General features: G+C 47.5%; 1 protein-coding gene across 1 annotated transcript; it reads left to right on the top strand.

The window, feature by feature from the left end:
* The first annotated feature begins 1,954 nt into the window (after nucleotides 1–1,954).
* On the top strand, nucleotides 1,955–14,349 carry LOC126543669 (uncharacterized). Its single transcript, XM_055077914.2, has 8 exons — nucleotides 1,955–2,229; nucleotides 3,660–3,793; nucleotides 4,223–4,372; nucleotides 5,575–5,838; nucleotides 7,109–7,234; nucleotides 8,623–8,952; nucleotides 10,130–10,301; nucleotides 13,061–14,349. Exons 2-7 carry the CDS (start codon nucleotides 3,670–3,672, stop codon nucleotides 10,243–10,245), a joined length of 1,110 nt encoding a protein of 369 aa, XP_054933889.1. The 5' UTR covers nucleotides 1,955–2,229; nucleotides 3,660–3,669; the 3' UTR covers nucleotides 10,246–10,301; nucleotides 13,061–14,349.
* Nucleotides 14,350–26,814: the final 12,465 nt, after the last annotated feature.

Here is a 26,814-nt window from a genome sequence, read left to right as displayed (position 1 = left end):
TCCAGAAAAAAAGAAGCCGGATCCGTGGAGCACCGTTACCCAATGTGTGACGCAAGCGGCCGGAAAAACGGCCCCGATTCCCGACTTGTCGCATTGTGTCAGACCGAAGAAGCATGCCAGTAGGAACGAACACAAACGGTCGGGTCCCCGCCGAGTGCATTTTGGTTTTTGATTTTTCGTAGATAGTCTCTGGAGGACGGGGCGTTTTTGTGGCCGGTGGGCTGCCAGTCGCGTCCTTGCAAGCTGGTCATCCCACAAGAAGTTGTGTACTGTTTTCTTTTTGCTGCTCACTCACCCTTGCCCCCTCTCCCGGCATCCCAGAGCTTCTTGCAGCTTCTCAGTTAGAGAAGAAGGAGAGACCATTCTTTCTTTTTGTCTATCTCTCTTTTTCTTCTTCTTACAATCGAACGTTCAACTCCCACGGTTGTGATGGAAGACCCCTGCGGACACACGCACACAGCCGCCGCCCGTCCGACCGCTCCGTGCTTCGTTCGTCATCGTCCACTGCGGGGGATCGGTCTGCACGTGTTCAGATGCCCTTCCCTCCGACCTTCTTTCCTCCACAAACGCCCCTCTTTTGGCAGTTTGGAGGGCGAAGCACTACCAGCGCGGACAGTGCAAGGCACCGTTAAACATAAACGAAGTAAACACACAAAAGTGCGAGCGTCTTCAGCAGAGCAGGAGGGGATGGTGGAGGTCGAAGTGGAAACGGCAACAATACACAAAAAGATGCTTGTCTGCCCCGACTAGCCGAGTCTGGGGGAAGTAAGAAGGAGGGGGACCTTCCTCCGCTCTTCGATTACGCAGCAGCTCGTGGACCTACAAGCCTCCGCTTGAAGAAAAAAAGAGCGTTGCGCTTCCTCCTCCGTCATACAGCGGATGGTAGGAGAGACCGGCCTTCTGAGGAGGAAAGGACGTCTCAGGCATGAGCTGAACCAGACCTCGTTCCCCTCCGCGTGTGTGCGTCTGTGTGTACCTACCTGTTACCCCGCCACAAGGTCAATGTCCCCGTGACGTAAGATGTGGGGGGGGGGGGGCGGAGGAGAGGAAACGGAACACCCAGAAACTACACAGCCTCTTCTGCGAGGGGGTAGTCGGGAAGGGGGGTGAAAGAAAGAGGGGTGTCTGGAGAGTCACACCCCCTCCCTCCCCAACCCCTCAACTCTCCCGCTCCCTCATCGAGCTTACTATCCACCGCGATGGTGTGACCCCTGCCGCCGACGCCTCTTCCTTCCAAGTTCAAGATGTTATGTAAGTGGGCGAGGAGGTAAGAGGAGCGATAGGACTGTCTCCTGCCAACGGCCTGCTGCCCGGTGCTGCGGCTCCGTCACCCCGCCAACTGAAAGGAGGGGTGGCACTGCTCGCTTCCGGGTTCCTCCGGCGGCGGGTCTGGCAGGCAGGGCTGCAGCTCGTTCTGCACATGCACATCTTTTAAGGCATTGCCGTCGGCTGACAGATCGCCAGTGCGGGATTCGCAAGAGCTGCCAGCGGTGTGTGCTTGTGTGTGGCGCGCTGCGCTCCCTCTGCTCCTGCCGCCGACGCCAGTGCACGGCAGTGCACCGCGAACAAGACGGCGGTCCCCAGGACTGAGCAGCACAAGCCGCCGCCGTAGGACTACACACTTCGAGATAGGTGAGCACCTCGCCGGTTAGTCTCCTCCAGAGACAGCGGCGTGTCTGTTGAAGACACGTAAGACTCGCCTTCCTTCACCCCATCGCTTCTCCTCCTCCTCTGGCGTCCCCATCGACGATAACCGGCCCTTGCTCTCCGATGGGAATTAGTGGTGGTTCAGCTCTCACGACGCTTCTCATAAATGGGAGAGCGAGGAAAGGAAGGGAATTCATTGTTTGCTTAACGGTGAGCCTAGGGCCGCCCGGCGGCACAACCGAACCGGCCGCTGGAGAGGAGCCCTTGGGGGTGGGGGGTATGTGTGCATGGCGGGTGACCCGAATTACGGGGAAGTCCGGTTCCCAGCGCGATGGCCAGATCGGCTCCGCTCGCCGATGGCCCGGAGAGGAAGCAGGTTCGGCAACAGGTATACCGGATGGCCGCTCCTCCTCGCATCCGTATAGTGGCGGACCCGGCACCAGTCGCCCGCCAGCAGCACGCCGGCGATTCAACCTTGTCAGACGACGACGGTAGTAGAATCCTCGCCGCACGCGCTACCCAGGATATCGCGACGACACGACCTTGAGCGCTCCGGACGGTGCACTGCGCCCAAGGCCCTCGGTACGTTGCCCCTTACCGTTCTCTTCTTGACCGAAGCGCCTTCGTCATCCCCAGTCAACGATTCAGAGCTAGCGGTTGCGTTTTTGTTTTCATATTTTTTTTTCTCTCAGTCGAACGTCGTTGCAACACAAGGTCAGCTCCGGCCGTAGGGAAGCAAATTGCTCGTGTCTCATTAAGCAGTAGATTGCTTTCGGACGGAAGTCCTGCCAGAAGTGTCAAGGTCCCTCGCCAATGAGGCAGCGTCTGGCGAAGGTAGCATTCATTGGGGTCTCCACTCCCATGCGCAATTATCTTGGCATTTGCAATCTGGTGGACACTTATCATAACACGAGTGAAAGGCAGTTAACGGTTAGGCATTGGTATCGTGTTACGAAACCATGTCGATGGTTCGGAAACATCTTAAGAGACCATTTATCGCGTAATGAAGAGACTGAGGAAGGTATTGGGTAGCCAAGTTCCTATTTCACGCTTCGATTTGCTAAACATCGCGTAAGATGCAATGGGACCTTTATAGCAGAATCGTGTGTTGTCAAACTTTGTTCTTTGCCCGGTGTCTTTCTTCTAGACGAGGTCGAATCGTTGGTAATGTGTCTAAAAATTACAAAACTTTCAGAAGAATGTTGAGAGGAACAGACACTTCCTCCTTTTCTCTGTTTTAACTTCCGCATATTTGGTAACAAATTGTCAAAATATCAGTTATCGGCAGTATGTACCGTCGAATTAGCTCTCGTAAAATGACAAGTTTTTAGTTCTTTTTGAGCAGAGCTTGCTACCAAGTATTACGCTATTGGGCCAGAATTCTCAAAAATCATGCAAGTCACTGCACAGCCTCTACCCAAACTAAGGTGTTACAGTCCAGATGCAATTTGTGCGGCTAAAAAAAGTGTGGTAACAGCGTGGTATACTTGTACATTGGTAGTACGACATCAGTAATACCGATATTAGCCGGTGCGCCTCCAATGCTCCTGTCACAGCCATTATTGTTGTTCTTGACTCCTTCCAACCACATGTTGCGCGAAAGATGCGTCTATGCTGACCAGCTTCGTTAGCACAAACTTCTCGATTACTAAACGGAAGAATACTCAAGCGCACACACTGTCACGTTCTATCTCTTCCGAGTTACACGTGCAGATACAGAGGCTTCATACTAGAGATAATGAAAATGTGATATTTTCTTTATCAGTACAGACTACACGCTGTTCCTTTTCCGTGTAGGCTACAAAGCATTAGGTTTAGCTTCAGAAACAGTGAAAAGTACACTGATTACTACAACGCCGTTAGAAAACCAAATCACTTAGTACCGATTTGCGCTGAAATAGACACCTCTTTAGTACTGTCATGTCATGGTCATCTCGTGGCTGTGAAATTTCGCGAAGACACAGTGCCTCCGTGATTTGCGCAAGGGCTAGCAACTTTTTTTCCCATTCCAGGTGCCAGACAATGAATTCTCGCAATGGCATAATTGTTCTGACAGTTCTGGCCACACTGCTGGCCTCAGCAGTTGGCCAGGGAATCTTCGGCGGGCAGCTGCCTCCCAGTCGACCAGGAAGACCTCAAAGTATAAGTAAGAAGGATACTTTCCAAAGCTACGTCATTGTACGACATAAAAATGCAGAACAATGTGCTAAACATGTTGGCAAATTAAGAAATTCGCATGATTTTGCATACTGGAGATGATTTCGCAAAATTTTCCAATTGTTTTCAAATGTCCGCGATAGTAAGATCAGAATTTTTTCAATTCCTCAACGCTACAGTCAATCGAAGATATTTAGACGTTTTCCATCTTACTAAACTTCATCCACTGAGTGCTTGTTGAAAACAGTTTCCCTGGCTTCTTGAGTGTCTTGTCTCGCAAAATTGACCCACCGAGCTTATCTTTGTGTAAGCTTATGAGCTTACCAGTCTTTTTTCACACACGTGTACAGTGCACTATGAGAAATATCTTAACGGTGTAGTCTAAATTGTTCATTTTCCCACGTACACGTCTTTTTAGCTGGCATTATCAACCTGCTGCGTTACCAAAACCAGCCGTGTGAAGGTCGCAACAACCAAAATGGAACATGTGTCAGCGAACAGGACTGCATTGACCGGAAAGGAACGGAAGTCAACAGATGCGCCAACGGCTTCGGAGTTTGTTGCTACGGTAAGCGACAGCCTGCCCTTAGTACTTGTGTCATTATTAAATATAAAACTAATTGTAGGGTATTGGAAAAATATAGCAACGCAATATGACGTACTGCTAAAAAAAAAGAAGTGCCATCCAAGTTATCGTATAAAGAACTTCCGCAACATTAGTAAAGTACTGCCAAATGTATCGCGCATTCGTATAGTGGCGACAAAAGATGTTAATTCAACTCTCTGTCGTGGCATCCTTGTATGTACTACGATTATCTCCATTGTGGTATTTCAGTGATTTATTTTTATTACTCAGCTTACTTTCCCTGTGGAACCAAGAGAAATTGAGTTTCTACAGAAGTCTTTCCACATCAACGGATGTAAAACAGAACACAATAGCAACGCTTTAACTGAAAAGAGAAAAAAAAAAAAACAGTTTAACACTTTGATCACTTCAGATGGCTGAACTTCTTTTGCATATGGTCATAGCAGCGCGTGACTACACAAGTGTTGTAAAGTTCGCAGCAAGGATCGCCTTTCGCAGTTCTTCCATGGGACCACAGGAACAAAAACTAGCCGAAATATGCTTGCGGGAACTAGCTGTTAGGGACACAAGAAGGTCTCGTCAAGCGTTATGAGCGACCGTATTGCCTCTGTTAGAACTCGCTTTAAAGCACTTACTGGACAAATTCTGCAATATTTGAGATTCTTTAAGACTAACCGTGCCCCTAGCCAGTACCGTAACGATTCCTTCCCCTTCCCACTTCTTTTTATCCGTAATGCGCCAACGATACTATTTGGTAGAAAGGAGGTTCACTGCATGTTTTCTTTTCTATAATGTCCGACTGTCCTTGAAGATAAATTTCGCACCTTTTTTTTTGCATACGTTACCACTCAACGTGTCAAAGGGGGTCGGTAATGGTTAGGGTCATAGAAACTCTTCAGTATAACCCTGCTAAACCAACGTTATAAGCGGTAAAACGTACAAACGGAGAAAACTATGCTGATCCAACGCCTATATTGGAATATATTTGAAGCCAAGCTTTAGTGAAGTATTTAATGAAATGCTATGCAAGTAACGGCGATGCGTACAATTCACCTTGTACACTTTGTCATTTCGAGCAACGTTAACTTTTCTTTATGCACTAGACCGCTATCAACCAATGCCGAAATGTACGCGTGCACTATGTTGGGTGGATCCACTTGACATTCCCGTTAAATTCTCCACAGTGAGCTTCACGTGCGGCAAGTCCACGAGCGACAACGAAACGGAGTTCGTGAACCCCAACTACCCGAACGGCGAGAACGGCACGGACACCTGCCAGGTGACAATCGAGAAGCAGAACAACGTGTGCCAGCTGCGGCTCGACTTCCTCGAGTTCAGCCTGGCCCAGCCCGACGAGAACGGACAGTGCATCACCGACTCGTTCATGGTCCGAACGACGGTCGGAGAGCGCCTGCCCATTCTCTGCGGAGAGAACGCGGGACTGCACTGTGAGTGGATTTCCTGAAAGACAAACGGTGACGCTCACGCTTCGAGCGCTAGCGCGTTCTAATTTCTTCAAGCGTTTTCGAGGGACATCGCTTTCGGCTGGAGATCGAGAGATGCTTACTCAAAGGAACTGCTGGAGATCTTCGCCCAACTGACTGCCAGGCATACGGCTGCGAGTGTTACGTCAGAAACACTGTCACGTTGTGGTGACGGTGAGGAAGCGAATGCTGTGAAAACTGCGAGTTGAGAGTCTAACTTGTGTCCAGAAAGACAAGCGACACACAGGTCACAATTATATCACCAAGCATAGTCGTCGGCCAACGAATCTAATCTCAGGGGTAAAGTACTACGGCTGTACCAACGCTTATTTCAAATTAATCGCTTGTGCTCGCATACATTAGAGCAAATACCACAGTATTCGAGTCACTCATGCAATCTCTTGAGACATGACTATTTCGCTATAGAGTCGACAACATTCAAGAAATTTGGCTCCTGTACCAAGCCATAACTGATTAACAATAAGAAATCTGGTGAAAACAACGTGCGCTTCATAATACGACGTGCAAGATAACCAGAAAGCACACAGGAGGCCCGTGCATTTACGAAAGTGCCTGCATAATTTGTCTCATCCCTTCAGTTCTCAAAAATCAAGCGTTTTCGTTTATCAAACGCAGGAGGTGCTCCTCCAGCGGCCCAAAAAGTGGCGCAGTATAATAATTTTCAATAACCTCGAATGAACTTCTGCTGCCTTGGTGGAAATATCATCCAATAAGGCCCTTTCGTAGTGCATTGTCACCGAAGCAGCAGGGCATCACATGTGCAACAGCTAAATATCTCCGTAAACATTTCCATGACTTTACCTCTGCTGTTATATCATCAGCCGTGATTGGAATCATGCTCCTTCCATAGGAGATTCCTACCATCGCCCAAAAACACGATGGATCGTTCTTGCTAAAATTTTTTTACGAACCACATAAGCGCCCGCGAAGACTGATTCCATGTAAACGGGCTCAGAAATTAATGTCGCCATAAAAAGGTACACTCACTCCTTCGTACATGTTGCTTTGGTATTGCATGTTGAGAACCACACAGAGGAAACTTTGTGACAGTTACGTCTTCTTAGAAGGAAGTTGTGAAAAACCTTTAAACGCGGGGTACTTAACCAGGCGTTATAACCGACCACTGGTTACTAAGTGCAGACAAACGCATAACTGCCTTTCCTTTATAGTGAAAGGGTGTACGGTTAACAGAGCGTTTCACTCTTCCCTGCAGTGTACGTGGACATGGGCAGAAGTTCGGGGAATCCTGTCGTGCTTAGCGTAGTCAGTAACGGGGACAAAATGACTAGAAGATGGCGCATCAAGATCAGCATGGTGCAGTGCAACAGCCTCGACATAGGTAAGTTGGCGGAAAGCAGGCATGCATAAACCCACCATTTCCCTTTCATCCTTCCACCCCTACTTTCTCTGCAAAAAACAATCTCTGACACCCTAGAGGCATTTGAGTTTGGTTTCTGTGTCTCATTATTATCTCATATTTTTATGAACTATTTCAATTATGGACAGCTTCGGATTGGGAACAAACTTTTGTCATTGCCCTTCGGGTTTGATAACATTAAAAATCTCTCAACGATGAACAATGTAAAATATATGACAAAGTCATACTGTAGCATCCGGATTACAGGCAACATCGATACAAGCAGTGTTGACAATGTTACGCAAACCTTGTGCATTGTGTGTTTGGAGTTAAGAGTTTCCTTAAAAGTTCAAGTTAGATGCTTTGTAGCATCGAGGTAATCATCTGAAGTGATTTTTCATTGACCAGTATGGATAGCCCATTGCATAGATCAGTGTTATACGATAAGAATTCGGTATCAGAAGCACTCTAAGCAGCTTTACTCACTTTGACAACTATCTTCCGGGCCTGACTCTAATGTTCACAAACAGCCTGAGAGGGATTTTGGCTTGAACTCCATTGCCGCTCAACCAGGAAGCTGGACACAGTCACTCATGGTAATAAGTGAAAATTAACGCACAAATAACTCGTTCGACGGTAAAGATCGTCAGTGGACTTGTCGATTTCTTTAAATTTTAGGGCAATAACTACACAACTGTCAGTCATGCGTTTGGTAGGTATGATCAAGGTTCACAGGACAATGTACTATTATTCTTTGTTCAGATCTTTGTGCATAAAGAAAACATCGAGGTTGCTCTTTCAACCAACAGTGCTCACAGAACGGGACAGTGTAGAAAAAGACACGTACAATCAAATCGCCGACTTCCAAGTGATGGTGATGAATGAGGGGGACAAATGCATGAGCTGTCCGTTAATCACATCGTCCGGCAAAAAAAAAAAATGTGCGCCTGCACACACATGCTTTGACCTGGCGACAAAGTTACCTAGCTTTATTTCCTTGGCTTTGCTTCCTTGGCAGCAATGCCAAGGAAGCACGCGTGTACATGACTTTCAGTTTTGATCAAACAGCACCGAATGCAGAGAGCCCTTCACAGTTTCTGTTGCTTCTCTTTGTAACTAGATCTCATCATGTAGTGGTATCTGCGAAAATTCCAGCGTGAGCTAAAGAATGCGCTTTAGAATCCGCGAGGGGCTTCAGGAATCCTGTGTTAATAGCTGGCATTATTTCTGATGCATGCCTTTAAAAAATTCGCAGATATCTACTAAGCTTGTTTCCCAGTGATCATGGCATATGGTCCTTCATAATTCAGCAATCACCGCGATCACTAGAAGCAACAGCCCTGGCATCGCTTTGGCTTTCGTTTTTGCAGCTCCTGCCGGTTGCCTGCTGTACTACCGAAGCCCTAGCGCCATCGTGCGGAGCTTCAACTACGGTCCCATGGTGGAGCACAGGGTCCGTTACTTGAGCAACCTCCGCTACTCCATCTGCATCCGCATGGAGGAGAACTACTGCTCCATAAAGTGGGAGACCGAGTCCAACTCGTCCTTCTCGTGGGGCAAGCCAATCGACCGGGGTGCAAACGGCACCATCTGCAACATGGACGACTTCGTGGGCATTGACCAGGGCTCGACGCTGGGCCTTGGTCCGGGGCAGGATCGCTTCTGCGGCACTAGTCTCGGCGAAGAGAACGTCATCATATGTAAGTCGTATTACATGTATTCATTGCGTATAACCTACAATGTATGACCAAAATCTGACATGGTAAATTTCAAGAAAATGATGTACGGAGACATCATGTACAATACCAATAGTTTTACTTGTGAAGTTTACGAACAATGTCGCTCGAACATATATATTAGTCTGCGTGTACTCTCATTCTGGCTGTAAGGGCAGCAACAACTTATGCCAGATGTTAAAGCCTTGATCTCTTGCTCACCTTCCTGTAAAAGAAAGTAAGCAAGTTCTGCCACTTCTACGCAATCAGATTACAGCTCGCGAGTGTGGTCACAGCGGAAAATTCACCTTAGGTTGTCTTTAAACAGCCCTTGAGAGGGGAAATATGGTGAAGATATGTAGCTTTCTACAATGTTTAAGCTTGCCCAAACTGTTGAAGGCGATGAAGAAAGAAATAATTACATTAAGTGGGCGGTGTGGAATTGTTTCTGAAGCAGGAGGAGTCGACACCCGCAAAGCTTCCGCATTCCTTTCTTGGTGAAAATGAGTTGTATGTTCGTAAGCAACCTGTAGAAGGCAAAACATTTCAAAAGGTCTTCGTGTTACTCTGGTCCCGTGTGCAGATGTCGCGCACGTAATAAGCTTGTCGTAAAGGCACTCATTTTTACAAATCCGGCACGACAGAGGTCAGAATGTGTGATAAAAAATAAGCATACGTTATACTTGTGTCTGCCAAGCTAAGCACAACACTCCTCTAACCCACTTCAATCAAGCGTCTTCAAACTGCGCCAAGTATAAATGGATACAACCAAATCATCCATTTAACAAGGTTCGGTGAGCTTACGTTTTGCTGCCAACAGTGAAACTTCTACAGCATAAAACAACTACTATAGCGAAATATCTGCTGTTGTGGCTCAGTTTATGTGGCTATCAGCTAATAAGCACAGCGTCGCGGGTTCGTTTCCGGATCGCAATCTGGTGGAGACGAAATGTAAAAACGCTCGCTTACTCAGGTTGGGGTTCACTTGAACGAAACTCGGATTGTCAAGATTAGACTGGAGACCTATCCGTAGCTACTGCGTTCATCGTAGCCTCGGTATCGCTGTGGGGCGTTACACTCATAGCTGAGATACGTTTATGAATTAAATGAATCATGAATGCACTGTGGGCCCTGATCAACATTTCGCTTGTACTTCTTGCAGCCAACAGCAAGCCCTTCACGTTGAAGGTGAAGAGCAACCACGCCTCAAGTGACAACGCCATGAACGGCCAGTACGGCTTCTCCTTACGCTACACGCAGCTACCGTGTGTCGTCTAGCACGAAGCCGTGCCGAGCTCTTCGAGTCACCGCGTTTTCCTGTCATCCTTACATGGGTCAGTTGGCATTCTCTCTCTCCGCCTGTTACCTCACGTGTGGCCTTGAAAAAGTAGCATTCGCAGCTGATTGTGTTATGCTGTTTGTTAGGGAGATTTAGCGTGTCCTAATAAACTGGTTGAATGTTACGAAATACCGGAACACCCGTGACGGAGATTGTAATCACAGAGCTGGTAGCGGCATCTTGTGGTGGTTCACTCAAACACAGAACGTCAGGAACAGCTTCTTTCACGCTGTTATCACTGAAGAATAAATAAATAAATATATTGTTCATTCATATGCTGAGACCAACGAGTTCACACCAGTTACTGAGTATAGCACATTGTCCTTTATTGCCAAAATAGCATTTTACGCTCTGGTTGAAGTCAACTTCACAAAACAGCACCACCAGCGCTGTTGCTGACGTTCGTTCTTAGAAGTTAGAAAAATTACTAGATGAAGTCTTGGCTCTACTCTCGGATGGTTCTGCTCACATGAGAACGATGGATATCGTGCGCGGATTCGCTTAAACTTCTTTCTTCTGGCTTCAAACACCGTGCGACGATGCGAATTGTTCCGCTCCTACAAATATAGGTGGTGCCCAAATCCATGCTCCAGCGACCATTGTATCCGAGTAATAGAAAGAGATCTCAAAGGCCGGCTGCATATGCCAGAAGTGATTGCAGAGACGGAAGCACGTCATAGCCGCCATGTTTTAGACATCCCCTATTGCGTTATAAAGGTTCGCAACAAAGTTCGCAATGATTATGCATGTGCGCGGAGACTTTTCGCTTTGCGCGTTCCAAAGACAAAAACTATTCATTACAGTGATTAAATTTCGCTGTCAGGGCGTTCTAATTGATTTTTTGTGCTAAACTACACAATTGTGAAGGGTGTGCTGGTTAGTAATGTTTTAACCAAATGATTACACCATATATCTGAAAATTATTTTATGTCATATGGGACCCAATTTCCTTATTTCTTGTTGCTAAGAAGTGATCGTGGTAAACATTTTCATTTTTACTCAAATGAATCGTTGTTGTGATTAAGTGGAAATCTTCCGTCTTTAGCCGCTATGTTATTCAACAGCGAATAAATTTTCTTAGCCTTGGCACATAAAAAGACACTAAGGAAGAATGTTAAATCATTGATACTTTGCAGCATCTGACTATCAGATAGGTTAGGGTTTCTGTGAGTGGAGAATTTGTAACCTATAATGGATGGAAAGACGAAACCTCAGTGGAGACTCCACCTGAAAATTCCCGTGCCAACCCCATACGTAACGCCATCGGTTTTGACAGCGATCTAGTTCGCGCTAGTTCAGTGTCTGCCGATGCCGAAATATCACATTGCGTTTGACGGTACTCAAAGACTCCACATATTGCAGACTTAGCACATGACGTCCCATTGACGTCACTGGAGTCGCTGTTGGGAAGTGAAACTCGAAACGGAAAGCATTACTTTCAGTCTCTGTGGCAATACTCAAAACATTTTGACATTTTTTTTCGCCAATTAAATGCAAATATAGCTTTGGAAAAATGGCTTGAGAGCATAAAGTCATTTGAGTATTTCTGTTTTGCGTTCTTTTACTATTACCGAGTTCTCGCTTAGTTGACAAGGCTCTTCACATCAAAACATATGCTTTGGTTTTTGAGAATGTTTCATCTTTTACGGTTTAAAGGAGTTAAAAGAAATGCTATTTTTTTTCAAGAAGATCCTGACGTTTGAAGATAAGCATTATGGGTTGACCTCGCACTAGCCCGCTCTATGCATGCCCTGCGGCTGATATACTCGTAGAACGAAAGGAAAATAATAAATTATGCTGCCGTGTTCTAGTTTCCAAGATTTACCTCTGCTGTTAAGAAGGCGATATTATGAAATTTCAATCTTATTCGCTCTGCGCAAGAGCATTTGTTTTTGCTTCGATTGTCTCATATTATAAAGATAGCGCAATTGAGACTAAATTTTAATCGTCACCGATCAACTTCATAGAAGAAACGGTCACCACCATTTGCGCAGAAATCAATGTTAATTACTAAATTTTCATTAATAAACTGTGACAATAATGAATCAGTGAGACATGTATTTGCAGAATCGAAGTCATTACGTGCTCAAAGCGTTGCATTTTGCTAAGAACATTGCGTTCGACGCCAGTTTCGAGAAATATGGATTCGAAATATGCCATGAAGTGCATTGTAGTTGCAGATTACAGTTTTCCTTGCTACGTTTTTCCTTATTTAGAAAATGCTAAGTGCAAAAGCAATTCGTTTCACTGCAGATTCTGAGAACTTATTTGTAAAAACGGGTGCGAGGCAACGAGGTTCTAAGCAAACAATGTCATTAGGCTACTTAAATTATAGGGTTTTAGGTGCCGAAACCCCTATCTGATAATGAGGCACGCCGAAGTGGGTGACTCACGAATAATTTGGACCACCTGGAGTTCTTTAACGTGCACCTAAATCTAAGCACGCGGGTGTTTTCTCATTTGAACCCCATTGAAATGCGGCTGCCGTGGCCGGGATTCGATCGCGCGACCTGTCCGACACCCACTAAGCAACTACGGCAGGTGCTTAGGGTACTCGCTGACGTTTATTTTGCAATTTAAACATGCTTCCTGAAGGATGTTAAAACGTCATTGAAAATTGCTATACATAACTATATCGGTGATCGACTGTAAATGCAGCAGGTCACAAAGGTGCAATTAGGCATTCGTCTTTGATATTAGCAAGCGTTGCGGTTGGCGATGTACCTTGACCATGGTTTTGCGTGTCTATTGCAGATACCACCCCTTTCTTTCGCCTCTTTTTATCCTCCCTACGGGACACCAATTGGACGGATGATCTGGCCCGGTGATCGTCTTGAGAAGCCGGCTGAGATTTACTCATTTACCAAGCCGACATCATTGATACCACTGCATATGAATGGTTGTATTTATTGCGCCAACATAACTCCACGTCCCCCACCTCCCCCATACCCCGAGCGTTGAATGTGCAGTGATATGTCCTTTCTCACAAAATGTTGTCATTCTGTGGTACCGCTCTACTTGCCATGTTCCTGTTAAAGATCACAATCACACTGAAACAAGACCCAGGAAGAGAATGCCGAGTGTACGAAATTTTTTTTTAGTCAGATGCCCAGCTAACACTCAACGCTACTTGTGCTTTCGAAATCTGTGCTGTGTCTCAAGTAGTAAAACTAAGATAATGCATACTTCCAAGCCATATGTACACCGTGACATATACACAATGCATCAAAGAACGTTACGTCCTTTAATACTTTGAATGATAAAACGGCAACAACCTGATTTTAAAAGACTGATACCATTTGAGTGTTAGAAACATGCGCGATACGCGGTGCTTTTGTTGTACTAAGCTCTATTTCCTGTGTCGTGTTCACCATCCATCATCAAGCGGTGCAGTATTTAAAAGCGTCAATCCTTATTTAAAGCGCCATCATAGGGTGCCAAACGTTCCCAGGTATAAGCGCTATATGCGATGCATTCACGGCTCTCATTTGCCGCATCTGTCAGCGTCCTCGTTATATCAGAGGGCTTGCAAGCCGCACGTGTGCTGTACGGTGGCGACACCTATACCATTCGAGCTTACTCCCGCTGCAGTAACAGGACTGGTCTCCATCAGCCGGGACCCTCTGCTCAAGGAAGGCACGCCAACGCCACAGGCGAAACAAATCACAAAGCGATGGACATATATGTATGATTGTAGTGTGCCTTAGAAGAACGATAAATGTGTTTAATGCTATAGCTTCGCATGTGATGAAGTGTGTCTTTTTGCTTTGCTAACGCTGTATGCTTTTACTTGTTTTTTTGCCCTGCCTGGCGCACAAGTTGCTAAGTGTTCCCAACGCCACGTTGCGGCGGAATTCACGAAAGCAACCATGTTGTTTTGTTGACGTGCAATGTCGCGTGTTCTCCGCCTCCAAGCTGTTCTTATATGCCAGCAGCCTGCGGCGTCTCCTTTTGTGTACCTTTGTTGCCATTAACGCATAACACATGCAGCCAACTTGCGAAGTATTTGTCGACGTGTATTTAATAAAGCTTTTTTTGAGTGAGTTTGCTTCCGTGATGTCTTCGAAGGTATAGTTTCTGAAAAAAACGCACGGTCTAACATTTACGTCTTCTTCTTTCTAGCAATGATAAACATATACCGTAGCTAATCAGGGATCACGCGCTGGAGTTACTTAACAGCTTCGGGCGCGAACAAAGGAATTTAGCGGAAGGGAGAATTATATGTGAGGGGCGTCGGGAGGGGTGACAAGGGGGGGGGGGGAGATGTGGCGGACTAAACAAGGCAAGGGGGAAGGCGGTTTCCGCCGTAGTTACGACTGCACTATAGACACGGTCATTCTTGAAGGGCAGCCTATTAAAGGTAATATTAAATGTGACCAAGGGCCTTAATAAGACAGAACTAGTTCCCTTCGAATTGATTAATTTATCATCATCCATAGCAGAAAGTGGTCGATACAGGAAGCAATGAAAGCTTATGGTACCATTTAATTTACCTACTGCAGCCATACAAAGGCTATAGCAGGAGTTTGTACAATAGAGCATTCACAAAGAACGAAGTGAACACGAATGTTAAAAAAAAAACACTAGATAACGGAACATGACATAGTAGAAGCAATCACAAAAATAAGATCGTTAAGGGCCTGGGAACACACATTACCATGTAACAAAGTCCAAACGTTCGTTGTTCAGGGGGTAAAGCTGTATTTAAATGTAATAATGCGTGTGTAGAAGGGTTGCAGATTAAGCTTGTGGTAACCTCTGGTAAAAAGGTTCCGAGATGGCTGCCACGAGCTGCCAAATATCGGAGGCTGCGACTTCGTTTTTTCTTTCTTCCCCTCCCCCCATTCCCCCCCCCCCCCCTATTTTTTTGCGACCAATAACGTTGCATGCATCATGACATCTTTCAGGCGCTTGCGCCGCTGTTTATTGATGCGACGACGAGCGCACAAAGCTGTTGTTTCACTTTGTGTTAGTTTTATCTAAATTCATATTCGTTACGTTTCTGTAAATTAGCGCAACTATCATGCCAACTGTTAATGGGAAAATAGAACTTCATTGTTAGTGATATTGTACCTCTAATAATTCACACCAAAAGGAGTATTGTAAATAAATGTGCCATTTTCCTTCATAATCAATCAGCTTGCTGGTTGGCCAAGAGCACGAAAATAGCAGGCAAGAATTTATTGCAGCAAAATTGTGAGAGAAGTGGCAGACACCGGAAAACGGGAAAGAACTGCGAAATGCAAAAGTAATGGACTATATTCGGAAATTAATAGCGTAATTGCAATAAGCTTTACAGAAACAAAATAAGAACACAAGACGAGTTGCAAGTATTCAGATAATGCAAAAAAACTACACAAACAAAACAGCAATAATTTAATAAGAATGGGATGGTTTTAGAAGGAATAAATATGAATGTTTCTTATACTTACTACTACGAAGGAGGGTGATTTAAGGTAGAAGAATTATGTGAATGGTTGCATGCCAAAATAAAATGGCTCCAAAACCATTGGGCACGCACCAACATCACCGTCTCCAATTTCAAATACATTGAGTACCTCATTAAACAGCTGCAAGATGTTGACACGTCAGTAAGTTAAGCACTTCGACCTTACTGGGGGTCTTCACCTGCTGTCTTCAAACCCTTGCAGTCGTCTTCTGATACTTAGAAATTTACCCCTTGAATATGCATGATGTCCTTTGGCTGTAGAGTATCATGGATAAGGAATAGTGGAGATTCCTGCAATACGTAGAATGACAGAGGCAGAAGATAAGCAATGCTGGATCCTTCAATGTTCCTGAATGTGAATGTTCCTTCGTGTAATGCAATTTTTCTGATATAACACTGTGACTGTCTCTGGTATTAAAGCATGTCATCAAAAATAATAGCTGTGACGGAAGCTTGCAAGCCAACAAATGCTATGAAACAAGTAACTTTCTACGGTAAGGACTCCATACACAACCAGGTATATTCAGCCCAATGCAAAACGGCTAACAATGCTCGAGCGCACATGGTACAGAGGTTGAGAAAGCGCGCATTATTGTCATAATTAACATGTTGCACGTGCACGACTTTAGAAATAGCCATATTTCTTTTGCAAAACTGGAGCACTACATTTTTTTTAGAAGCCGCTGCGCGCTACCTTCTTGAATAAATTGACATAAAGCACTCTGCACCGAACGGCATGCGTTCATAGGCCGCATTGCTTAACGAACCATTTCATTTTCTTTTTTAACTTCGTCATTGTTTCGAGCGTTGTTAAGAATGGCCGTACGGGCCAGCTTTCAGCCCGCTGCACGTGTTCCAAGCCCACCAGACAGGGAGCTCTTCCGAGAACTGCGGACGGCCGGCGGCCACGTGGCGCGCGATCAGCTCAGGAAATTGGTACTTGGCGGAGCCACCTGGGACAAAGCAGTTCTACGAAGCCCTCTGACGTCGGCACTGAAAGCTGGGTGGTACCGAGAACTGCGGATGACCGGCAGCCACGTGGCGCGCGGTCAGCTCAGGCATGTGGTACTCCGCCGCGCCACCCGAGACGCAGCACAGTTCTACGAAGCCCTCGGTCGTTGACTCCGGAGCCTTAGTGCGGAGCGGCGGCAAGTTTACAATGCTTGGACGAACCTACCCGACCATTCCTGCTCCGTCCCCGCCGAACGATGACGTCGAACTATGACGTCAAGCGGAGAGCTTATAAGCAGCGTTTGCCGGCTGCTAGGGAGTGCTCGTGTCGTGCTCGTTGTCGGGAGCTGAGTGCTCCATGTCATGCTTTAAATGTAAATCCTGCAATTAAAGCCTGCTCGCCTAGTCCTGTCGTCCCAAGGTCCTCGCTACAGCTACGTCTGGCAAATCTGATAACTGAATGGCAGCGGAGGGATCCGACAACGGCTCCTAGATCGGCCTACGACTCGGAGACAGCAACGGCAGCTGACGGACGTTGGCACATGGTGACCGACCGGCATCCTGATCAAGTAGGAGGTGACTTGAGATTGACCACCTCTTGCAACTGACTGGATACGGCGGGGAAGGACTGGTGATATGGTGCTGCTTCAGTGGGTAAGCGTTTGGTTTTGGCTGTAAGATTTACCAGGCTTCAATTTCACTGTGTTTTTGGATTTGATTCGCTGGGATCTTTTACTTGTATTTTGATTTGCGTGGGTATCGCAACAAGTATTGTGTGGCAGCAGAGCCAAAGCTTAAAGTAGCGACCATGGTCCTAATGTGTTTGACGAGAGCTGACCTGTTGTGGTTGTGTGAGGAGATCGAGGTAGACGTAGATGAGGACTTGAAGGAATCAGAGATTCGTAAAACCATTCTAGAAAGTAACAATGATTTGAAATTCATAGAACAAATGGGCAAACGAATTCTAAGTAAAAGACAGGAACCACTGGTGCGTGAGCGTCGTGAACGTAAGAGTGAGCGTAAGCGTGAAGAACGCGAGAATGAACGGAAGCGTGAGCTTCAAGAACTTACTCTTAAGTGTGAGCGTCACGAACGTGAGAATGAACGCGAACGTGAGTATCAGGAACGTAAGCGTGAGCGGGAGCAAAAGTATGAGAGAAAGAAGGCAGCACTGATCAAAGAGATACAGTATTGTGATCAGTTATTGGCACAGAGACAACAGCGGCTTGAGAAATCTGTAGGCTGGACGCAGCGAAAGTGGCAGGAAGTAAATAGCAGATTTTGTTCAAAAGCCGAGGAAAGTAGTAGTACCTGTGAGAGTAGCAGCACGTTCACAAGTGAATTCGAAGTGCTAGCAGCTAACGAAGCCTTAGTGGCAGCAGAGGCCGTTAAAGGCCAGAGTGAGAGCGACGAGGTGCTGTGCCAACAGATGACTGTAGAGACAGCTATGCCAGCTGCGAACAAATTGGCACAGTTACCGCGCGTGTGCGTCGCATCTCATGGTAGCGAGGTCGTTAGCGAGGTACAGAATACTACGGACTTGACAGACGCGAGCACCCATGTCAGGTCAGATCTGCGTGCAGAAGTGAAGTGCGAGCTGGACGATGCAGTTGAGAATAGTTCTCGGGGTGGCGAGCTCCGTAGCTCACGAGAGAACAACTGCATTGTTCAGGGATCGGTGCGGCTCTCCGCCAGTCTAGATAGCCTAGATAGGGATAATTCAATTGTTAATCATTCGGTCTGTGCGCGTGAGACAGCGATCGATACCGACGGACTGTGTGTCGATGCACAGCGTGAGCTGGGCAATGTAGTAGAGGGCAGTTCGCAAGAGTGCGAGTTGTCTAACTCGAGTAAAGCCTGCTGCATTGTGCCAGAGTCGGTTGAGCTGTCCGCCAGTCGAGGCAAAGTGAGAGTAGATTTAAATGTAAATCACTCAGACTGTGCGGGTAAGAGACCGATCCGGGCCGACGAAATGTGTACCGGCCAGCACGAGGCACGAGAAGGCGACATGAAAGTGAGTGCGAAGAGAAAGCGCCGTAAAAAGAAGCGCTGTAAAGACCGAAAGACGGTAACTAATGTAGCGCCGCCAAAGATAGCGAGAAACCCAAAAGGGCAGGGCGCGAGGAAAAAGGTGCGGTCGTCACGGACGATGTTGACGCATCCAAAACGTTCGAGCCACCGGTCAAAGGGGGACCGTGAAGCTTGTTCTGCACGGACGCGGACAAAGGGCACGGGGCAGTCAAATTCCTCGTCGTTCCGTCGTTCTCTTCGAAGCTCAGCGTGCAGTACAAAGAAGCGCAAGGTGGCAAGACGAGACCAGGTGGGGAGTAGCGACACGGTCAGTCGAGGTCATGTTGAAAGCGGGGCGCGAGGACGCAAATTGGCAGGAGACCGTAACGTCTTGGGGGAGCTGATAGTGAGTCAGCCCTTTTGTTGTTCCTCCGTAGCCAGAGTAGCTTTTAAACCGCGACCACCTCGGGTCCGACTCAAAGTATGAGTCAGACGAAAGCGTTTGGAAAGGGAGGCCAAGAGCCCTTCCGTAGAAACATGTTGTTTTGTTTGATTTTTTTAGCATCGGAGAATTTTCGCGAATTGAGACTGGGATTTCTTTCAATGTGTAAGGTTTGAGCTTTGTTTGTGTTTTCGTTAGAGAAGCTCCGAGATTTGAAAGATGCGTTTTATGTAAACCTGTAGTCTCGCGAGATGTTCATTACTGAGTACATAGGCTTTCTTTTTGTGTATACGTGAGTAACCTGAAGGTCAAGGTTATCGTTGAGAGGCCTATCGTAACGCGCGTGTGTGTTATTTAACCTTCTTTCTTTTTAAGTGTTTTTGATTTTTCTAAGGTTAAGCGCGTAGATTTTCAGTAAGTGCGTGATTTGCACTGAGAAGAGCTCTTAGGTCCATTAGCGCGTGTCCTGTGTGGACGGAAGGAAGCAGAACGTTTATGACTGGGTTGCTCGGGTGTGTCGAAGGCAGCCGTATTCTGACTTCTCTAGTACGCGTGCGAAGAGCTAGTTAGTAGAAGACACATTTGTTCGAAGGTTCCTCTGTGTTGCGTAAGTTACGCAAATTTGGTTGTTTATTTAAGGAACGTGTCCTGTGTGGACTAAAGGAACAAATGTGAGTCAGCGTGATAAAAACTTTGTATGATGCAAGCACGTGTTCGGAATAGGGACCTCAAACTTAGCGTGTCTGTGATGACGTACCTGTGGAGTTGGCCAGACGGTTCAGTGGCAGCAGTACATAAGTACGCCACTGTGATAGGGTAGGAACAGGCTGTTCGCGAAGTTATGCTGCTGAGGTTATGTTTGAGTATTGGTGTTTGAAAGGCTTCGGTTTAATTCTGCGTAAACCTTTACTCTTGTGCAGCGCGACGGTCGGGTTTGGTCGAACTCAGGAGGAACGTGAACGCTCGCTTTGGCGGCACGAAATTTTGGGGCAAAATTTGGGATTCCCAGTTGAGTGACTTGCATGGAAATTGTGATAGGAGGCCTGGTGGGTTAGCAGCTAATTCCGGGCTTTTGAACGCTGAGCGGTATTGTGTTGCCGGGTCGACTCTTCTGTGCCAGTTGTTGTAAGATGGTTGAAGGCATTCCGAGTACGCAGGGGTTGCAGAGAGCAAAGCCGTCATCTTGCTCGCCAGCCATTCTCTTCCTGCCCAGCGGTTGCCAGCACTGGCCAGGCGAGATTTTCCGGGCCATGGAGGAGCTGTTAAGAATGGCCGTACGGGCCAGCTTTCAGCCCGCTGCACGTGTTCCAAGCCCACCAGACAGGGAGCTCTTCCGAGAACTACGGACGGCCGGCGGCCACGTGGCGCGCGATCAGCTCAGGAAATTGGTACTTGGCGGAGCCATCCAGGACAAAGCAGTTCTACGAAGCCCTCTGACGTCGGCACTGAAAGCTGGGCGGTACCGAGAACTGCGGATGACCGGCAGCCACGTGGCGCGCGGTCAGCTCAGGCATGTGGTACTCCGCCGCGCCACCCGAGACGGAGCACAGTTCTACGAAGCCCTCGGTCGTTGACTCCGGAGCCTTAGTGCGGGGCGGCGGCAAGTTTACAATGCTTGGACGAACCTTCCCGACCATTCCTGCTCCGTCCCCACCGAACGATGACGTCGAACTATGACGTCAAGCGGAGAGCTTATAAGCAGCGTTTGCCGGCTGCTAGGGAGTGCTCGTGTCGTGCTCGTTGTCGGGAGCTGAGTGCTCCTTGTCATGCTAGAAATGTAGTAGTGAGCTGTGTGCTCGTAAACTGTTTGCTGTATGTTAGTTTTGCGGGCTCCATACGGGAGTCGCGCTAGACTGCCAATGTATCTTGCTTAAACTGTTAATATGTAAATAAATCCTGTTCACCGAGTTCCTGTCTACGACCTTCATCTCCTTCAAATGGTGGCAGCGGCGAGATAGTCCGACGACTCCTATATCTGGTCGACAGCGGTAGGACCGTCCGACGAATCTAATAGCGTGTATCGCGGCTCGGACACTGCCGTAAAAAAACTGGCTCGTCGCCATCCCTGCCCTGCGAAAGCGGATGTCCAGCAAAGCTGTTGAAAACCACCATTACAACTGCTGAAGGGGGTTAACGCTTCATTGCTTTACAGTAATGGTAATTTTGACGGCCCGCCACCACTGGCCGTATTGCCCTTTCTTGTTTCCTTAGCCGCTCCTCAGGTGTCCGAACTGTAACAATCAAATCAGTTGCTAGGCTTGTTATCTTATATACGAAAGCTAGTGACGTCACTCTCCACACCGTAAGCTGCCATCGCCACGGCAGCTTGCGCAACAGTAACCTTTACCAGGAAACGGACGGGGAGTGCGCTACGTGTTTCGCACTGTTATCAGGAACACATCAATTATGTCGTTCGAATGCTTGTTTTGTACTTGTTTCTTCAAACTAATGCTGTTCTGTATGTCGTATGCACGATTCCAAAAAATGTACGCACTCTTTGCCGAGGGCTTGAAGCCTGCTTCACCACCGCCGCGGGTCAGCCTGGTATTGCACTACCTCTGGGATCGGCCCACATTTTCGCCCACGGACATCGACACGAAAAATGCCGACCAGCGAGAGGCTAACAGCTTCGCTGTAAAATTTACGCAGCAACTCCTCCGCGAATTGCCTAAGTAAGCATTAAGCCACTTGCTCATCTCCACGCAGCCAGATGTCATCCTCAAAGTTATGAAACTTGATCCGACCAACATAAACGTCAACGCTGCGACGAACGGGCTGCTGTAGAAGGCGGTGCAAGGTGAAGTGATGACGCAAGCAAAGTACTACAGGTGGCGGCGTCAGGTGCGCAGGTGACGTTCCGATAATTACAAGCCGTTATCGCCCTTTAGCGCCTTATCCCTGGGCGTGAGACCACTATATCAACCGTGATCAACCGCACTGCGGCGCGGCCGTGAGAGCCGTTATCTTGAAAGCGATCTGCGATGGCGACAGAGAGCGCCGACTGCTGACAACCTTGTGTACAGTCGCGATCAGTTTGAAGGTGATCGCGCGAGCATCGACCGGCGGGCTTTCCAAGCAGCATAGCGGCCGATTTTGGAACTGCGAAGATAAAAATTGCGCTGCCTTCTTCCCCGATTATGCTCTTCCAGGCTGCAACCATCACCCCCGAGACCAACTTGCCCCATTTTTGTGTTTGTTTCCCTTTCATGGCAATGATCTGTGTGCGTCGCTTCCTCATGCATATCTTGGCTAAGAATGACGCCTCTGTGCAAAAGCTCATAACGCAATCGAAATGAATTCGCAGGTTATGCCGTGAACGGTGACGGGAGTGACAGCTTTTCAGGGAACACCAAAAGAGAGAAAGGGGAGCTATCTGATGTTTCCCTCTCGACCGACGGTGATGACGTAACGTGGCGCTGCTCCTAGTTTTGGTCGCCGCTCGAGCGATCACCTTCAAATTGATCGCGACTGTACTCTGCGTTCCCCCGATGAGTTCATATTGGAGACGCGCGGGCCCCAATCTTGAAATCGATCTGCGATGGGAGCCCAGTGCGTCGTGTGCTGACAGCTTTGTGTGCTGTGTTCTCGACGCGTAGCTCGCGTTCAAGCGAGAGACAGCACGAAGGTGAATTCTCTCGCTGCTGCGGATGCTATCTTTAAAGGGATCGTCTTATGGGATGCACGGACAGTTTTATCGTTTGCGTAAGCATAGAAATGCTTGCGCATTAAAATGTTCTGTGCAATTCCACTCTGTGAAGGTAGATGACCAGCGAAGCGGTTTAGCTCACGACACAGAATTGACCCAGAATACTGAAGAAAGGTACGAAGATATTTATTGTCCTAATCTGTGGTAATCGTGACGACGTAGGTAAGCACACATATTCGCGTATCACCTGTTATTAAATGTGTCCGTCACGTAAGACACTGAATGGCCCATACCCCCGTAAACGCGGTCTCTCCATTACGACGACAGAAGTTAAATTCTACGCTGGAATGATTAAAAATTTACTATCTTTGGGTGTCTCGACCCTTGGGCACAGCGACAGGATCGTTGGCGATGCCATCCAGGATTTTGTTGCAGGGTAAGAAAGATTTCGAATATAAAATCAAAACTAAATATAAATCAAATCAAATCAAAGGTTTTGTTATATTGCTTCAAAATCCATTACCTGTATTTTTTTTCTTTTATTCCTATTTTATTACAATCATAAGCTAGAATCGATATTACTTCCCATACACCCTTAAAAAAGTTAACACCCTTTTGGGCGTATCTTGTCCCGCAACGATAATCGCCATATGTCTTGCCCGCATTTCCTTTGTTTAACGCTGCGAAGCCGGTACTTCCCAGTCATGAACGGCATACGCGTTATCAGCGTGACGTAGCATTCTCGACAGGAAAATAGCCATCGAGCGCAGCATTTTCAAGAAAGGAAACGAAAGCAAGGCACATGGCGATTATCGTTGTGGGACAAATATACACACCAAAGGGTGCAACTGTTTTAAGAGTGTATGCCTATTCAATATTGTTTACAGTTATGTTCTAATTCTTTTTTCTTATTGTTATATAGAACTACCCGGTTATTGGCCAATCCTCCAGAGTGGGTATGCGCCACTAAAGTCTATAGGCTCTACATCTATGAGCGCCAATGGAGCCATCTGGCGATGAGATGGCGATGAAGCAGTAGTGCCAGACGCTAGCAAGGAGAAAGAAACTTTATTGTCGCTCATTGGATTACCGAGCAGGTGGCCTCAGTCCAGGCCGCCTCTGTCAGCGTGCTTGATGGCGGTTGAGATGTACGCTGCCAGGCATTCCTGTTCCTGATATGTAGGTGTTCACCTGGGGTTTGGTGGCAGGGTTAAAGAGGTGTGATAAGGAAGTCTAGGAGGCGGCGGGTGGCATATCCACAAGATATGATCGGTGTCCGGCCGGTCGCCGCAGTGTATGCAGGGAGGGGGATCTTCTGTGATACCTTGAAGGTGAAGCCGGGCTGGGATAGGAAGGGTGTCTGTGCTTTGGGGATGATGGTGCCTTCGTGACGTGTGATGTGGGGGTGTAGGACAAGGAATAAGCGGCGCAAACGCTTGTATGGCTCGAGGGAAGGTGAGGCTGTGGTGCTCGTCAATGTAGATCCAGGGATGACGGGAGATAGTTAAGCACAATGCGATGGCGGGCTAGTTGGTGCGGATCCATAAATACTTTGTTTAGCGCCTTGTCCTGTCGCCTTTCTTGCGTCCGTTGTATTGCGCTAAACAAAGTATTTATGGATGACGGGAGCCCGGAAAGAATGTTTCTCGGGCGAGCAGGTTAGGCCTTTCATTACCCGGCATACCCTGGTGACCTGGGATCCAGACGATTTCAACATGCGAGTGTAGGTCGCGTTGTATTTGTTGAGTGATGTCGTGTGGGAGCGAGTTATGTATCAGGCACCGGCAAGGTGCCATGGAGTCTGTGAATATGATGGGTGCCAAGGTATTGGAAGCTAAAGGAGAGAGAGAAATATTTTCATTCCGGCCCCTGTCCGGGGCTACTGGGCGTTAGGGTGGTGGTGAGAGGCTGCCGGAAACGGGGGTAAAGGTACGACGTTGGTGGCGTCGACTCTTGATTGGGCTGGGTCCGCTCCGTTAACGCGGCCGCATTACGTGGTGTTGGGTCAGCCAGCCACTCCTCTAATGTGCGCGGTCTTTTTGGTAGCGTCCTAAGTATAGATTGAAGTGCGTGTCAACTTCCCGGGCAGTCCCAGAGTGTATGGGGTGTATTGGGGTATCCTCCACACTGTGTGTACTTGCGGGAGCCGCCTTTTCCAGCTATATAGTGCAGATTGTTTTCTGTGGGTAGGCAATGCGTTTGGGCTTGCGCACATGCTGGCGGGCTGTCCCGCGACTCTCGCCGACCCCGAAGAAAAATGGCTTTACTGGCACAAGTTGATAACAAGCTCTTCATATAAAGATCAGCTACGGGCTGTCCAGAGGGTCCACGATGACGCCATAAGGCTCGGCCTGGCGGTGCAAACGTGGACGCGGCCCGCCTCGGTCTGAAAAGACCGGGCTTCAGGACACTAATAAAGTTTTGTGAATGAATGAATGGCACCAAGTGGCAGCGGCCTCACGTGTTATGGAGTGTGGTGCAGCTGGGAGAGTAGTTTCTTGTTCATGCCATTCCTCTCATTTTAGGCGTCGCATATTTGAAGCTACTTGTTTTAACTCTGTAGAGCTGAGTGCGTCTGTCTACTGAAGAGAATGTCCCGGAATATTTGCGCGGGATAGAGCGTGGGCCTTTTCGTTTCTTTCGATGTTACAGTGGCTAGGTACCCATTGAATAGTGATGTGGTGTGCCAGGTTATTCGTCGTATATCGATGCAGGGTTTCGCGGATGGAGTTGGGCCGGTTTCTCGTGAGGAACGCTCGGCATGCTGCTTGACTGTCTGTGCGAATGAGGATGCTGTTGTGTGTGTGCTGTGGCGCTGTGACTGCTTCAGTTATTGCCACTATTTCAGCTGTTGCTTGGCTAGGGAGGCCTGTGTGCAGGCCTTGGGTATCCGCATTGGTCACGGCGTTGTATATCACCGTGCGGTGTGTTGTGGGGTCCGTACCCGGGGATGCGTCTGTGTAGTACACAGTTGTGTCCGAGGGGTTTTGTTGGGTGCGCTTTGCGCGCGCTTGTCTTCCTTGGTCTGTTTGAGTGTCCATGTTGCGGGGGATTGGCAGGGTGTGAATGTTGTGAAGTGCTTGCCACGGTAGAGGTGGCAGCTTTATTTGAGGCATGTTTTTAGAATGTCCAACATCTTTAAGCAGTGCTTGACCTTTGTGTGATCGTTTCAATCTATTTATTTGTGATTCTGTGTGGACGTCCAATAGTCTACTAAGGTTTGGAAGTACGTCGGTTTGGCTTACTTTGCGATTTGGCACGTATCTTAGAAGTCCTAATGTGATTTTGGCGAGTTGCCCGCACAGGTTATCCAGTTTCGTGCGCTCCGTTTTTGAGAGGTGAAGGTATGGCAGCAGATATAGAATGGTGGGTACTACAAATGTGACTATTCTGCATAGATGGTGCTCGCGAATTTCTTTGTTTCTCCGTATGATGCGGTATATAGCAGTCCTTTGAGTTGAAGTTCTTGTGTAGTTATTTGCATCCAAGTGTCGGCCTTGCAATCACCTTGGATGTGAAATCCGAGAATACGAATTGTTGTGCGTCTAAGAATTGGTTCATTTTCAATTAGGAGATGGATGAGGTTCTGGAGTGGTTTGCTGAGGGACCTCGATCCTTGATTCATAACTACGATATATTCTGATTTTTTCCGGTGAAATGGAAAGACCAATTTCTTTTTGAGATGTAAGTGTATGACGTTGATCGCTTGTTGTAGTGTGCTTTCGATGTCACCTGGAGACCCTGCATGCGCCCATAGTGTAGTGTCGTCTGCATAGATGCTGTATCCTAGGTCGGGTACGTTTTGCAGCTGCGCGCCGACACTGTCCAAGGCCATGGGGAAGAGAATCGGGGATAATATCGATCCCTGAGGTACTCCCCGAGTGAGATAACGCTTCTGATATTCCTCTCCATTTACTTTGATGCTCATTGTGCGATCGTGAAGAAAGTTGTGTATGTATTGTGTCATGCGCTGGCCTGGTTTGACCGCCGTATTCACAAACGCTCCTTTC

This window comes from Dermacentor andersoni, chromosome 10 (assembly GCF_023375885.2).
Source record: "Dermacentor andersoni chromosome 10, qqDerAnde1_hic_scaffold, whole genome shotgun sequence".
In the NCBI taxonomy this organism is placed as follows: domain Eukaryota; kingdom Metazoa; phylum Arthropoda; class Arachnida; order Ixodida; family Ixodidae; genus Dermacentor; species Dermacentor andersoni.
The sequence above is the reverse complement of the archived record's forward strand: the minus strand, read 5'-3'. Positions and strand labels throughout refer to the sequence as shown.

What these genes read in the sequence shown, in the direction of transcription:
- LOC126543669 (XM_055077914.2), top strand. Translation starts at nt 3,670, where the DNA reads ATGAATTCTCGCAATGGCATAATTGTTCTGACAGTTCTGGCCACACTG. An exon ending in AGGAAGACCTCAAAGTATAA is followed by an intron (nt 3,794 to 4,222) that starts GTAAGAAGGATA and finishes ACGTCTTTTTAG; the next exon opens with CTGGCATTATCAACCTGCTG. An exon ending in CGAAGAGAACGTCATCATAT is followed by an intron (nt 8,953 to 10,129) that starts GTAAGTCGTATT and finishes TACTTCTTGCAG; the next exon opens with CCAACAGCAAGCCCTTCACG.